The sequence below is a fragment of the Scyliorhinus torazame genome, chromosome 7 (assembly GCF_047496885.1).
Source record: "Scyliorhinus torazame isolate Kashiwa2021f chromosome 7, sScyTor2.1, whole genome shotgun sequence".
Classification (NCBI taxonomy): Eukaryota; Metazoa; Chordata; class Chondrichthyes; order Carcharhiniformes; family Scyliorhinidae; genus Scyliorhinus; species Scyliorhinus torazame.
The window spans coordinates 119,108,764-119,122,919 of NC_092713.1; the positions used below are offsets into that span (position 1 = coordinate 119,108,764).

General features: G+C 50.8%; 1 protein-coding gene across 1 annotated transcript in view; it reads right to left on the reverse strand.

The window, feature by feature from the left end:
- trmt13 (tRNA methyltransferase 13 homolog) overlaps positions 1–14,156 on the reverse strand; it is a 72,104-nt gene that overhangs the window by 26,197 nt on the left and 31,751 nt on the right. Inside the window, exons 4-5 of the mRNA XM_072511391.1 lie at positions 2,921–2,983; positions 2,745–2,814 (exon numbers count right to left, since the gene is read on the reverse strand). Of these exons, the coding sequence (XP_072367492.1) occupies positions 2,745–2,814; positions 2,921–2,983 (133 nt within the window). The remainder of the gene's footprint in view (positions 1–2,744; positions 2,815–2,920; positions 2,984–14,156) is intronic.

Genomic DNA, 14,156 nt, shown 5'->3' on the forward strand with positions numbered 1-14,156 from the left:
GGGCTCCCTTCCTTCCTGTGCCCGTTTTCCCGCTATAATTTCCATAGCGCGGGAAAATACCAGCGCTTTACTCTCGGCCCCGCCCTCTATGGCGCAGTTCCCTCATTCCCCTTCCCTGTCCATTTTCCCACCGGCGCCCACATTTATTCGTGTCCCCCCCATCGGGGGGAGAAAAATTCCCCGTCCAACATTGCTATACGATAGCCCTCCCCTCCTCACTTTACGTTTCTGTACCACCACCTTGCTGCTTCTCTCCAAACATTAAACTCTCAAATCCAGTCCAGTTTCTCTTCTTGGATGAATGTCCATGCCTCATCCGCCGTCTCGAAGTAGTGGTGCTTGCCCTGATGCGTGACCCACAGTCGCGCCGGCTGTAGCATCCCAAATTTTATTTTCTTCCTATGGAGCACCGCCTTGGCCCGGTTAAAGCTCGCCCTCCTTCTCGCCACCTCCGCACTCCAGTCCTGATACACACGTATCACCGCATTCTCCCATTTGCTACTCCGTGCCTTCTTGGCCCAGCTCAGGACCATCTCTCTATCCCTGTAGTGATGGAACTTCACCACTATTGCTCTTGGTGTTTCACCTGCCTTTGGTCTTCTCACGAGGACCCGGTACGTTCCCTCCACTTCCAGGGGGCCCGTTGGGGCCTCAGCTCCCATTAGCATATGGAGCATCGTGCTCACATAAGCCCCAACATCAGCTCCCTCTGCTCCTTCGGGGAGACCTAGAATCCGTAGGTTTTTCCTCCTCGAGCTGTTCTCCAGGGCTTCCAGCCTTTCTATGCACCTCTTGTGTAGTGCCTCGTGTGTCTCCGTTTTTACCACCAGGCCCTGTATCTCATCTTCATTCTCGGCTGCCGTTGCCTTTACTCCACGGAGCTCCATCGCCTGGACCTTTTGTGTTTCCTTCAGTCCCTCGATTGCCAGTAGCATCGGCGCCAGAACCTCTTTCTTAAGCTCCTCCACACATCGTCGGAGAAATTCCTGCTGGTCCGGGCCCCATACCATCTGGGCTCCATCCGCCGCCATCTTGCTTCTCCCTTCTCTTCTCTGCCGCTGCTCCAAAGGATCCTTCGCAATCTGGCCACTACCGCCGCTCCTTTCCATACACACCCGGGGGGACTCCTTCCTTCGTCACCCCACACTGGGTTAGGTCGAAAAAAAATTCCGTTGGGGCTCCCGATAAGAGCCCAAAAGTCCGTTGGAACGGGAGGTGCCGAAACGTGCGGCTTAGCAGTGCATCACCGCAACCGGAAGCTCACCCATAGTCACCATTAACACACACAGCCCCCCTCCCCTCTTCTTCCTTCCTAACCCATTCCGACCCCTCTCCTTCCCACCATCGTCTCACTTTCTCCAATGCCACCACCCGATCACTGTGTTCAGAGATCACCCTCTCCCATCTCCCGGATCTGCGACCCCTGTGCCTCCAAACATTTCTCAACTCTCTCCATCGAGCCTTTCAGGCGTGAAACCGCTCCCTTGATGGCTTTTGATCAGTCTCCTGCATTTCCTTTCTTTGTTGGCGAAATTCCTCTTTAATGAATGGCATCAGCTGCTCCTGGAGTTTTCCAACCTGCGCTGACCCTTCTGCCTCCACCATCTTCCTAATTGCTACTGCACCACAGGTCTCTCCCAGTTCCTTGGCCAGGTCTTTAACCTTCTTCTGCCGGGTCTGATAACCAGCAGACATGCCACTCCCGAGGGTAACTTCTCCACCACACCTTCCCGTCAAAATTCTCCCGTTTTCGGCTAAAAAGAGCTCGGATCTACACCTTTGAGCTGGAGCTGTCCTGTGTCCGACCATTCACTCCATGGCCACCACCGGAAGTCGTGCACCATCCTTCCTTGTCCAAAATCAAGTTCTGCATGAGCAGAATTTTCTCCAATCAAACTTTGGTTAGACCAAACTTATGTCTCCCACCCGCCCCTAAAAACTGTCTCCTCACTATCTATTTATCCCCCTCTCCAGTAAAGTCATGGCATTAAATTGTTAAGTTTAAAAAAAGAGTAATTAATAAAAATGACCAGAATACAAGAGCATCAGATTGTGTGTATCAGACTCAATCTCAGGCACAAGGTGCTCCCTCACCCTCGCCCAATGTGAGTTGGTGTGTGTATGTGCTGGCAAGAAAGAGTGAGAAACTGGAGACAGGGAGTAAGGCAGACACACACATCTCTCACTCCCACTAACATGTTCACTCTCTCACTCCATCACTTTCCCCCCTCTCCCGACCACACACAGTCCCTCAGCGCCGCACACTCTCTAACTCAATCCCACGTACTAACTCTCACACATACACCATTCAGCCTCTTTGCCAGGTTCCCCCCCGCCCCTCCGTCGTCGTCCCCCGCGCCTGGCTTGGGTCACTGGAGTCTGCACGTTCTCCCTGTGTCTGTGTGGATTGCCTCCGGGTGCTCCGGTTTCCTCCCACAAGTCCCGAAAGACGTGCTGTTAGGTAATTTGGACATTCTGAATTCTCTCTGTGTACCCGAACAGGTGCCGGATTGTGGCGAGTAGGGGCTTTTCACAGTAACTTCATTGCAGTGTTAATGTAAGCCTATTTGTGACAATAAAGATTATTATTATTACTTTCAAAGGACTGAATGTTTGGCATTGTGTGCAGTACATTTCTGACAGTTTTTTTCTTAAATATAATCCTAGGCAAATGATATGCAAATTCTTTAATTTATATAACCTTCCTTTAAGGCAAGTTGTGTAAGTGTACGCATAATACTCACTGCTGGTTGCCTTTAGGAGCTTTTTGATCATTTTCTCCAGTTCTTCTTTGGACAAGGAACAAATAGAAACCTTGAATATATTTAAGAGATAGAATAATAAATTGCTTTACTGTAGAGAAATTAAAGGTAATCATTAAAGAATACTTTTCTGATTATCACCTTGTGGGAAGTTGTACCTGTTGTCTGGGTGTCTCCATTGCATCCTCATAACCTCCATTGACCCCTTTAACATAGTAAATCTGAAATAAGAACATAAGAACATAAGAATAGGAGCAGGAGTAGGCCATCTGGCCCCTCGAGCCTGCTCCGCCATTCAATTAAATCATGGCTGATCTTTTGTGGACTCAGCTCCACTTTCCGGCCCGCACACCACAACCCTTAATTCTTCAAAAAACTATCTATCTTTATCTTAAAAACATTTAATGAAGGCGCCTCAACTGCTTCACTGGGCAAGGAATTCCATAGATTCACAACCCTTTGGGTGAAGAAGTTCCTCCTAAGCTCAGTCCTAAATCTACTTGCCCTTATTTTGAGGTTATGCCCCCTAGTTCTACTTTCATCCGACAGTGGAAACAACCTGCCTGCATCTTTCCTATCTATTCCCTTCATAATTTTATATGTTTCTATAAGATTCTCCCGCATCCTTCTCAATTCCAACGAGTACAGTCCCAGTCTACTCAACCTCTCCTCGTAATCAACCCTTTCAACTCTGGGATTAACCTAGTGAATCTCCTCTGCACACCCTCCAGTGCCAGTACATCCTTTCTCAAGTAAGGAGACCAAAACTGAACACAATACTCCAGGTGTGGCCTCACTAACACCTTATACAATTGCAGCATAACCTCCCTAGTCTTAAACTCCATTCCTCTAGCAATGAAGGACAAAACTCCATTTGCCTTCTTAATCACCTGTTGCACCTGTACACCAACTTTTTGCGACTCATGCACTAGCACACCCAGGTCTCTCTGCACAGCAGCATGTTTTAATATTTTATCATTTAAATAATAATCCATTTTGCTGTTATTCCTACTAAAATGGATAACCTCACATTTGTCAACATTGTATTCCATCTGCCAGACCCTAGCCCATTCACTTAACCTATTCTAATCCCTCTGCAGACTTCTGGTATCCTCTGCACTTTTTGCTTTACCACTCATCTTAGTGTTGTCTGCAAACTTGTGACACATTGCACTTGATCCCCAACTCCAAATCATCTATGTAAATTGTGAACAATTGTGGGCCCAACACTGATCCCTGAGGGACACCACTAGCTACTGATTGCCAACCAGAGAAACACCCATTAATCCCCACTCTTTGTTTTCTATTAATTAACCAATCCTCTATCCATGCTACTACTTTACCCTTAATGCCATTGATGCACGATCAATGACCACTAAAGTGGGGTTGTAGTCCAACTGAAGGTTTTAATAAGCTAGATGTTTCCCCCAGCAGCTCAGTACAGAATGAAGGCTGCTGGGGCGGCACGGGTTCTTATACCCCGCCTAGCAGGGCGGAGCTATCATACATTCTAACCAATAGAAAGCATACAGTTTCCACCAATGGTGTTTTAGCCTATCAGGTACCGTAATACCTATAATACCACATTCACCCCCTGTTAAAAAGAGAGTCCGGCGGGGGTGGTGGCCTGAAACTACAAAACATGGCAACGTGGTAAAATTAGTTATGGAGGTACCGTAATACCGTACGGTGTTTAGTAACTATTTAAAATTCTGATAGCTATGTACATTTGATGGTTTATATTTACAGTTTACAATTAAAATGAAGCAATCAGTCGATCGGGGGCCCTGGCCGTCCTCTGTGATCGTCGGAGCTTCGGTGGTGACTCCGATGGAGGCTCGGGCGTCTGTGACTCCGGGAGCATGGCTTCGATCTCCATGGCAGCTTCGGCACCCCTAGATGGCGCTGATGGGGAAAACGGCTGACCTGGAAAGGGAGCGTCCGCGGGGGGGGCGGCGGGGTTGGCCTAGATGGGGCCAGCGGAAGGACCGATCCTCCTGTAAGGTGCTGCGGTGGAGGGTGGGACTGATGGCTGGGATGTGCGTGGGGTTCCGGTGGGCGCCAGGTCCGGTAGGGAGACCGTATCTTGTCGGCCATCGGGGTACGCCACATAGGCGTACTGGGGGTTAGCATGGAGCAGATGGACCCTCTCGACCAACGGGTCCGACTTGTGAGCCCGCACGTGTTTTCGGAGCAGGATGGGTCCGGGTGCTGCCAGCCAGGTCGGGAGCGAGGTCCGAGAGGAGAACTTCCTAGGGAAGATAAGGAGACGCTCGTCAGGTGTCTGATTCGTGGTCGTACAAAGCAGTGACCGGATGGCGTGAAGGGCATCCGGGAGGACTTCTTGCCAGCGGGAGACTGGGAGGTTCCTGGACCGTAGGGTCAGTAGGACGGTCTTCCAGACCGTTCCGTTCTCCCTCTCTACCTGTCCGTTACCCCGGGGGCTTGTAACTGGTCATCCTGCTCGAGGCGATGCCCTTGCTGAGCAGGAATTGACGGTTCGTCGCTCATAAAGGAGGACCCCCTATCACTGTGTATGTGATACACAATCAATACACTTGAGTCCACGTGGAGTCATATCGATTCAGCTTTAATCAGATAGAACTGTACCCAGCAGCGAAGTTACAGAAGTGAAGGCTGCTGGGATGGCATTGGTTCTTATACCCCGCTTCTCAGGGCGGGGCTATGTACATTGCCCAATGGTAGACCCCGTGGTCTCGCCAATGGTTATTCCTCTCTCTGGTACCGCAATACCTGGTATTACCACATTCACCCCCTGTTAAAAAAAGAGCCAGTTAAAAAGGGGTGATGGCCAGTATTACTGTCGCCTTTTCATGGTAGGACCAGGTATTGCAGGTACCATGCTATTGAGGGTTGCGGAGAAAGTTCTTGCGTTGTTAATTTTCTTCATGGTGCTGCAATCAGACGATCGGGCGGCCTGGTCGTCCTACTGGAGCGTCTAAGTTTCGGCGGCGATCCTGGTGAGGGCCCCGGCAGTAGTGACTCCGGGAACGTGGTGTCTTCCTCCCAGGCAGTTTTGTCACCCGTAGGCGGCGCTGTAAGGTCGAAAGATGGGCAGAAGAAAGGGGCGCCTATAGGGGGCGTCAGTGCCTGCTCGGCTCGGGGTCGGGGTTCTGGCGGCAGTACTGACCCTCCGGTCAGGTACGGTGGGGTGGGGGGGGGGGTGGGGGCAGTGGCTCGGGCGCACGTGGGGCTCCGGTGGGCGCCAGGTCCCGGAGGGAGACTGTATCTTGGCGTCCGTCGGGGAACACTACGTAGGCGTACTGGGGGTTGGCATGCAGCAGGTGGACCCTTTCGACCAGCGGGTCCGACTTGTGCGCCCTCGCATGTTTCTGCAGCAGGTCGGTTCCGGGTGTTGCTAGCCAGGTTGGGAGCGAGGTCCCCGAGGAGGACCTCCTGGGGAAAACAATGAGACGTTCATGAGGTGTCTGGTTCGTGGTAGTACATAGCAGTGACCGAATGGAGTGCAGGGCCACTGGGAGGACTTCTTGCCAGCGGGAGACTGGGAGATTCCTGGACCGAAGGGCCAGCAGGACGGTCTTCCAGACCGTTCCGTTCTCCCTTTTTACCTGCCCGTTTCCCCAGGGGTTGTAGCTGGTCGTCCTGCTCGAGGCGATGCCTTTGCTAAGCAGGAACTGGCGCAGCTCGTCGCTCATAAAGGAGGATCCCCTATCACTGTGGATGTATGCAGGGAAACCAAACAGTGTAAAAATAGTTTGGAGTGCCTTGATGACGGTGGTTGTGGTCATGTCCGGGCAGGGGATGGCGAATGGGAACCGGGAGTACTCATCAATCACGTTCAGGAAATACGTGTTGCGGTCGGTGGAGGGGAGGGGGCCTTTGAAGTCCATGTTGAGGCGTTCAAAGGGATGGGAAGCCTTTATCAGATGCGCCCTCTCTGGCCGGTAGAAGTGCGGTTTGCACTCCGCGCAGATTCGGCAGTCCCTGGTGACAGTCCTGACCTCCTCGATGGAGTAAGGCAGGTTCCGGGACTTAACAAAATGGAAGAACCGGGTGACTCCCGGGTGGCAGAGGTCCTCGTGGAGGGCTCGGAGGCAGTCTACTTGTGCGGTGGCACAAGTGCCACGGGATAGGGCATCATGAGGCTCGTCCAGCTTCCCGGGACGATACAAGATCTCGTAATTGAAGGTGGAGAGTTCGATCCTCCACCGCAAGATCTTGTCGTTCTTAATCTTGCCCCGCTGTGCATTATCGAACATGAAGGCCACTGACCGTTGGTCCGTGAGGAGAGAGAATCTCCTGCCGGTCAGGTAATGCCTCCAGTGCCGCACAGCTTCCACTATGGCCTGGGCCTCCTTTTCGACTGAGGAGTGGCGGATTTCGGAAGCATGGAGGGTACGAGAGAATAAGGCCACGGGTCTGCCCGCTTGGTTGAGGGTGGCCGCCAGAGCTACGTCAGACGCATCGCTCTCGACCTGGAAGGGGAGGGACTTATCGATGGCGTGCATCGTGGCCTTTGCAAATGTCTGCTTTGATGCGTCTGAAGGCCTGGCAGGCCTCTATCGACAGGGGAAAAGCTGTGGATTGGATCAGATGACGGGCCTTGTCCGTAGTTGGGGACCCACTGGGCGTAGTAGCTAAAAAGCCCTAGGCAATGTTCCAGGGCCTTGGAGCAGTGAGGGAGGGGGAACTCCATAAGGGGGTGCATGTATTCAGGGTCAGGGCCTATAACTCCATTTCGCACTACGTAGCCGAGGATGGCTAGGTGGTCGGTGCTAAACACGCATTTATCCTTGTTGGATGTAAGGTTAAGGATTTTAGCGGTCTGGAGAAATTTTCGGAGGTTGGTGTCATGGTCCTGTTGGTCATGGCCGCAGGTGGTGACATTATTGAGATACGGGAATGTTGCCCGTAAACCGTACCAGTCGACCATTCGGTCCATCTCGCGCTGGAAGACCGAGACCCCGTTGGTGACACCGAAGGGAACCCTTAAGAAGTGATAGAGCCGCCCATCTGCCTCGAAGGCAGTGTATTTGTGGTCACTAGTACGGATGGGAAGCTGGTAGTAGACGGACTTGAGATCCACCGTGGAGAAGACGTTATAATGCGCGATCCTGTTTACCAGGTCGGATATGCGGGTGAGAGGGTAGGCGTCCAGCTGCGTAAACCTGTTGATGGTCTGACTGTAGTCGATGACCATCCTATGCTTCTCCCCGGTCTTTACCACCACTACTTGAGCTCTCCAGGGGCTGTTACAGGCATTAATGAACAATTCCCTCAGTAGCATTTGGACCTCTGACCTAATAAAGATCCGGTCCTGGGCACTGTAGCGTCTGCTCCCGGTGGCGACGGGTTTGCAATCCGGGGTGAGGTTCGCAAACAGGGAAGGCGGGTCGACCTTAAGGGTCGTGAGGCCGCAGACAGTAAGGGGGGGGGGTATAGGGCCGCCGAATTTGAAGGTTACACTGGAAGTCCAAACCCAGGAGTGTAGCCGCGCAGAGGTGGGGAAGGACGTAGAGACGGAAATTTTTGAACTCCCTTCCCTGGACTGTGAGGTTTGTTACACAAAACCCCTTTATCTCCACTGAGTGTGAACCTGAAGCCAGGGAGATTTTTTGATTAACGGGGTGGATGAGGAGAGAACAGCGCCTTACTGTGTCAGGGTGTATGAAGCTCTCCGTGCTCCCAGAGTCGACTAGGCAGGAGGTCTCGTGCCCGTTGATGAATACGGTCGTCGTAGCAGTTGAGAGTGTTCTAGGCCGAGACTGATCCAGAGTCACTGAGGCTAATCGCAGCAGTTGAGAGGTCTCTTTGGGCAGTGCGTGGTCAGCCGAGCTGGGGTCCTGGGGGTTCATCCAAGATGGCGGCTCCCATTGGTCGCACATGGCTGGGGGTGCACAAAATGGCGGCGCCCATCCCTCCAACATGGCATCCGTGGAACAAGATGGCGACGCCCGGGGTCCGCACGTGGCCCTGGAATATGAAGATGGCGGCGACCGCTGGCCACACGGGGCCTGTGGAGAAGTTTGTGGTTGCGGTCCGCATTCGCCGCCGGAGACCGCAGCAACCGCACGGGCCTGGCATACCCCCACGAAATGGCCCTTTTTGCTGCATCCCTTGCAGGTGGATGCGCGGGCCGGGCAGCGCTGGCGGGGGTGCTTGGCCTGCCCGCATAAGTGGCAGCGGGGCCCCTCGGGGTTGCCAGGCCGCCTTGCAGCGCAGGCCTGTGGGGGAAGTCTAGGGGTCGGCCGCGGAGGGGTTCCACGCTGCCCAGGGGGCTGCCGTGCAGTCGGGAACGTAAGCGCAGGCGTTCCTGGAGGCCATGTCCAGGGAGCCTGCAAGGGCCCGTGCCTCCCTGAGACCCAGGGTGTCCTTTTCTAACAGACGCTGGTGGATTTGTGAAGATAGCATACCTGCCACGAAAGCGTCCCGGACTAAGAGTTCCGTGTGTTCGCTCGCCGAAACATGCGGGCAGCTGCAGCTTCTCTCCAACACCAGGAGTGCACGGTAGAATTCCTCCAGCGATTCCTCAGGGGTTTGTCGCCTTGTTGCAAGCAGGTGCCGGGCGTAGACCTGGTTTACCGGGCGAATATAGTGTCCTTTTAGCAGCTCTATTGCTGCATTGAAGTCTTTCGCTTCCTCGATGAGGGTGTAAATCTCCGGGCTCACCTTTGAGTGCAGGACGTGCAGTTTCTGCTCTCCTGTGGTTGCTTTTTCGACCGTCCCGAGATACCCTTTAAAGCACGCCAGCCAGTGCTTAAAGATTACCGCTGAGTTCGCTGCATGGGGGCTAAGTTGCAGACACTCCGGCTTGATTCGGAGCTCCATCCTTTCTTCTTAAAAAACTAGCTTATTAAATTGATGCACGATCAATGACCACTAAAGCGAAGTTGTAGTCCAACTGAAGGCTTTAATAAGCTAGATGTTTCCCCCAGAAGCTCAGGTACAGAATGAAGGCTGCTGGGGCGGCACGGGTTCTTATACCCCGCCTAGCAGGGCAGAGCTATCATACATTCTAACCAATAGAAAGCATAACAGTTTCCACCAATGGTGCTTTAGCCTATTAGGTACCGTAATACCTAGAATACCACAGCCATGCATCTTTATCTTATGCAGCAACCTATTGTGTGGCTTGTCAAAAGCTTTCTGGAAATCCAGATATACCACATCCATTGGCTCCCCGTTATCTACCAATGTCCTCAAAAAATTCCACTAAATTAGTTAGGCATGGCCTGCCCTTTATGAACCCATGCTGCGTCTGCCCAATGGGACAATTTCCATCCAGATGCCTCGCTATTTCTTCCTTGATGATAGATTCCAGCATCTTCCCTACTACCTAAGTTAAGCTCACTGGCCTATAATTACCCACTTTCTGCCTACCTTCTTTTTAAACAGTGGTGTCACGTTTGCTAATTTCCAATCCGCTGGGACCACCCCAGAGTCTAGTAAAGTTTGGTAAATTATCACTAGTGCATTTGCAATTTCCCTAGCCATCTCTTTTAGCACTCTGGGATGCATTCCATCAGGGCCAGGAGACTTGTCTACCTTTAGCCCCATTAGCTTGCCCATCACTACCTCCTTAGTGATAACAATCATCACAAAGTCCTCACCTGTCATAGCCTCATTTCCAACAGTCACTGGCATGTTATTTGTATCTTCCATGTGAAGACCGACCCAAAAAACCAGTTCAGTTCCTCAGCCATTTCTCATCTCCCATTATTAAATTTCCCTTCTCATCCTCTAAAGGACCAATATTTACCGTAGCCACTCTTTTTTGTTTTATATATGTGTAGAAACTTTTACTATCTGTTTTTATATTCTGAGCAAGTTTACTCTCATAATCTATCTTACTCTTCTTTATAGTTTTTTTTAGTAGCTTTCTGTTACCCCCTAAAGATTTCCCAGTCCTCTAGTCTCCCCCTAATCTTTGCCACTTTGTATGCTTGAATATGAGAAACAAAGTAGGAGTAACAAAGATTAGAAAGAGTAAAGAAATTAAATATATTATTTTTTATTGTATGAATGTGTATGTGGCCTGTTAGATTGAAAGAACAAAATCATGTAAATAAAATTTTAAAAGAACTTGTCTTTCTGGCAGGTACACATTTACTTCAGCCTGTTCTGCCATTCTATTAAAACATGGCTGTATTCAACCTAATTTACCTACCTCTTCTCCACATCCCCTGATATCCTTATCAAGCAAAAATCAAAGAATCATAGAATCTCTACAATGCAGAAGGAGGCCATTCGGCCCATCAAATCTGCACGGACTCTTCAAAAGAGCACTCTATTCATATCCACTCCCCTGTCCACCCTGACCTATCCCCGTAACCTAATCTGCATATCCCTGGACAGTAAGACAATTTGTCATGGTCAATCTACCTAACCCGCATGACTTTGGAAGTGGGAGGAAACAGGAGCATCCAGGGAAAACCCACGCAGACGCAAGGAGAACACAAAGACTGTGACCCAAAGCGGGAATTGAACCCGAATCCCTGGCACTGTGAGGCAGCAATGCTAACCATTGTGCTACCGTCTATCAATACTCGTCTTGAAAAATTTAATTGGCCTTGTAGGTTACCACAGCAATACATTCTGCTTAAATTCATCCTCAATTCTGGTGGGAACCTACTTAATAATGATGTACATACTAAATTTTGGGCAAATCACATTGAGTTTTCCATATTGCTATGATAGAAAGGGTGTCCGAACCTACACTCTGAATACTAAACTTCCTCCTCAACCAAACTTCTAGTCGCCGAATGTAATTGTTTCAACTCCTGCTTGTTGTCCACTTACCTCTACTAAAGGCTGACATTTAAATGCATGTTGTTTCATTGTGATGGTGCTCCATTCTCTTGTTAACTCATAACTAAATTGACTTGTTCACCACGTGGGTGTTTTACATGATTATGATAACACTTTTAAAAAATATATATATTTTATTCGAGCTTTTTGGCCAAACATAACAATACGTAGTGTTTCTTTTACACAACAATAAAGCAATATAAATAGACGTGGCCAGTTCTAAACAAATAAATAAATAATATATATATATAAACAAAAACAAAAGAAAAACAAAACTAAATGGCAACTGCCTTGTCCAAAATAAATACTCTCCAAAATTACAATCCAACAGTCCAATATACAATTACATATACCAAATACCTATACATGTACAATAACATCCCTGAGAGTCTGTCCGATTCCCCCCCCCCCCCCTCGGTTGCTGCTGTTATCTACTTCTTTTCCATTCCCTCTATCTTTCTGTGAGGTAGTCGACGAACGGTTGCCACCGCCTGGTGAACCCCTGAGCCGAACCCCTTAACACGAACTTAATCCGTTCTAACTTTATGAACCCTGCCATATTGTTTATCCAGGTCTCCACCCCCGGGGGCTTAGCTTCCGTCCACGTTAACAATATCCTGCGCCGGGCTACAAGGGACGCAAAGGCCAACACGTCAGCCTCTCTCGGCTCCTGCACTCCTGGCTCTTCTGCAACCCCAAATATAGCCAACCCCCAGCTTGGTTCGACCCGGACCCCCACCACCTTCGAAAGCACCTTTGCCACCCCCACCCAGAACCCCTGTAGTACCGGGCATGACCAGAACATGTGGGTGTGATTCGCTGGGCCTCTCGAGCATCTCGCACACCTATCCTCTACCCCCAAAAATTTACTAAGCCGTGCTCCAGTCATATGCGCCCTGTGTAGCACCTTGAATTGTATCAGGCGTAGCCTGGCACACGAGGACGATGAGTTTACCCTACGTAGGGCATCCGCCCACAGCCCCTCCTCAATCTCCTCCCCCAGTTCGTCTTCCCATTTCCCTTTCAGCTCATCTACCATGATCTCCCCCTCGTCCCTCATCTCCCTGTATATGTCCGCTACCTTACCGTCCCCCACCCATGTCTCTGAGATCACTCTATCCTGCACTTCCTGCGTCGGGAGCTGTGGGAATTCCCTCACCTGTTGCCTCACAAAAGCCCTCAATTGCATATACCGAAATGCATTCCCTTGGGGCAACCCATATTTCTCCGTCAGCGCTCCCAAACTCGCAAACGTCCCATCTACAAATAGATCTCTTAATTGTACTACCCCAGCTCTTTGCCATGCTCCAAATCCCCCATCCATTCTCCCCGGGACGAACCTATGATTGTTTCTTATCGGGTACCGCACCAAAGCTCCCGTCCCTCCCCATTGTAACATTGGCGGCCCAGTAGTACTCACTTAGGCTCGGTAGGGCCAGCCCCCCACTGTCCCTACTACGCTGCAAGAATCCCCGCCTCACTCTCGGGGTCTTCCCAGCCCACACAAAACTCATAATGCTCTTCTCAATTCTTTTTAAAAAAGCCTTCGTGATCACCACCGGGAGGCACTGGAACACAAAAAGGAATCTCGGGAGGACCAATATTTTAACCGCCTGCACCCTACCTGCCAATGACAGGGACACCATGTTCTATCTCTTGAAATCCTCCTCCATCTGCTCCACCAACCGTGTTAAATTAAGCCTATGTAATGTACCCCAATTTTTGGCTATCTGGGTCCCCAGGTACCGGAAGTCCCTTGTTACCTTCCTCAACGGTAAATCCTCTATCTCTCTGCTCTGCTCTGCTCCCCCGGGTGCACCACAAATAACTCACTTTTCCCCATGTTCAGTTTATACCCTGAAAAATCCCCAAACTCCCCAAGTATCCGCATTATCTCTGGCATCCCCTCCGCCGGGTCCGCCACATATAGCAACAAATCGTCCGCATATAGAGATACCCGGTGTTCCTCTCCCCCCCGAAGTACTACCCTCCACTCCCTGGAACCCCTCAGTGCCATGGCCAGGGGTTCAATCGCCAGTGCAAACAATAACGGGGACAGAGGACATCCCTGCCTCGTCCCTCTATTGAGCCGAAAGTAGTCAGACCACCGTCCATTCGTGACCACGCTCGCCATCGGGGCCCTATACAGCAACTGTACCCACCTGATATACCCGTCCCCAAAGCCAAATCTCCTCAACACCTCCCACAAATAATCCCACTCCACTCTATCAAATGCTTTCTCGGCATCCATCGCCACCACTATCTCCGCTTCCCCCTCTGGTGGGGGCATCATCATTACCCCTAGCAGCCTCCGTATATTTGTATTTAGCTGTCTCTCCTTCACAAACCCAGTTTGGTCCTCATGGACCACCCCCGGGACACAATCCTCTATCCTCATTGCCATTACCTTGGCCAGGATCTTAGCATCCACATTCAGGAGGGAAATGGGCCTGTACGACCCGCATTGCAGCGGGTCTTTTTCCTTCTTTAGGAGGAGCGATATCGTTGCCTCTGACATAGTCGGGGGCAGCTGCCCCCTTTCCCTCGCCTCATTAAAGGTTCTCATCAGTAGCGGGGCCAGCAAGTCCAAATATTTCTTATAGA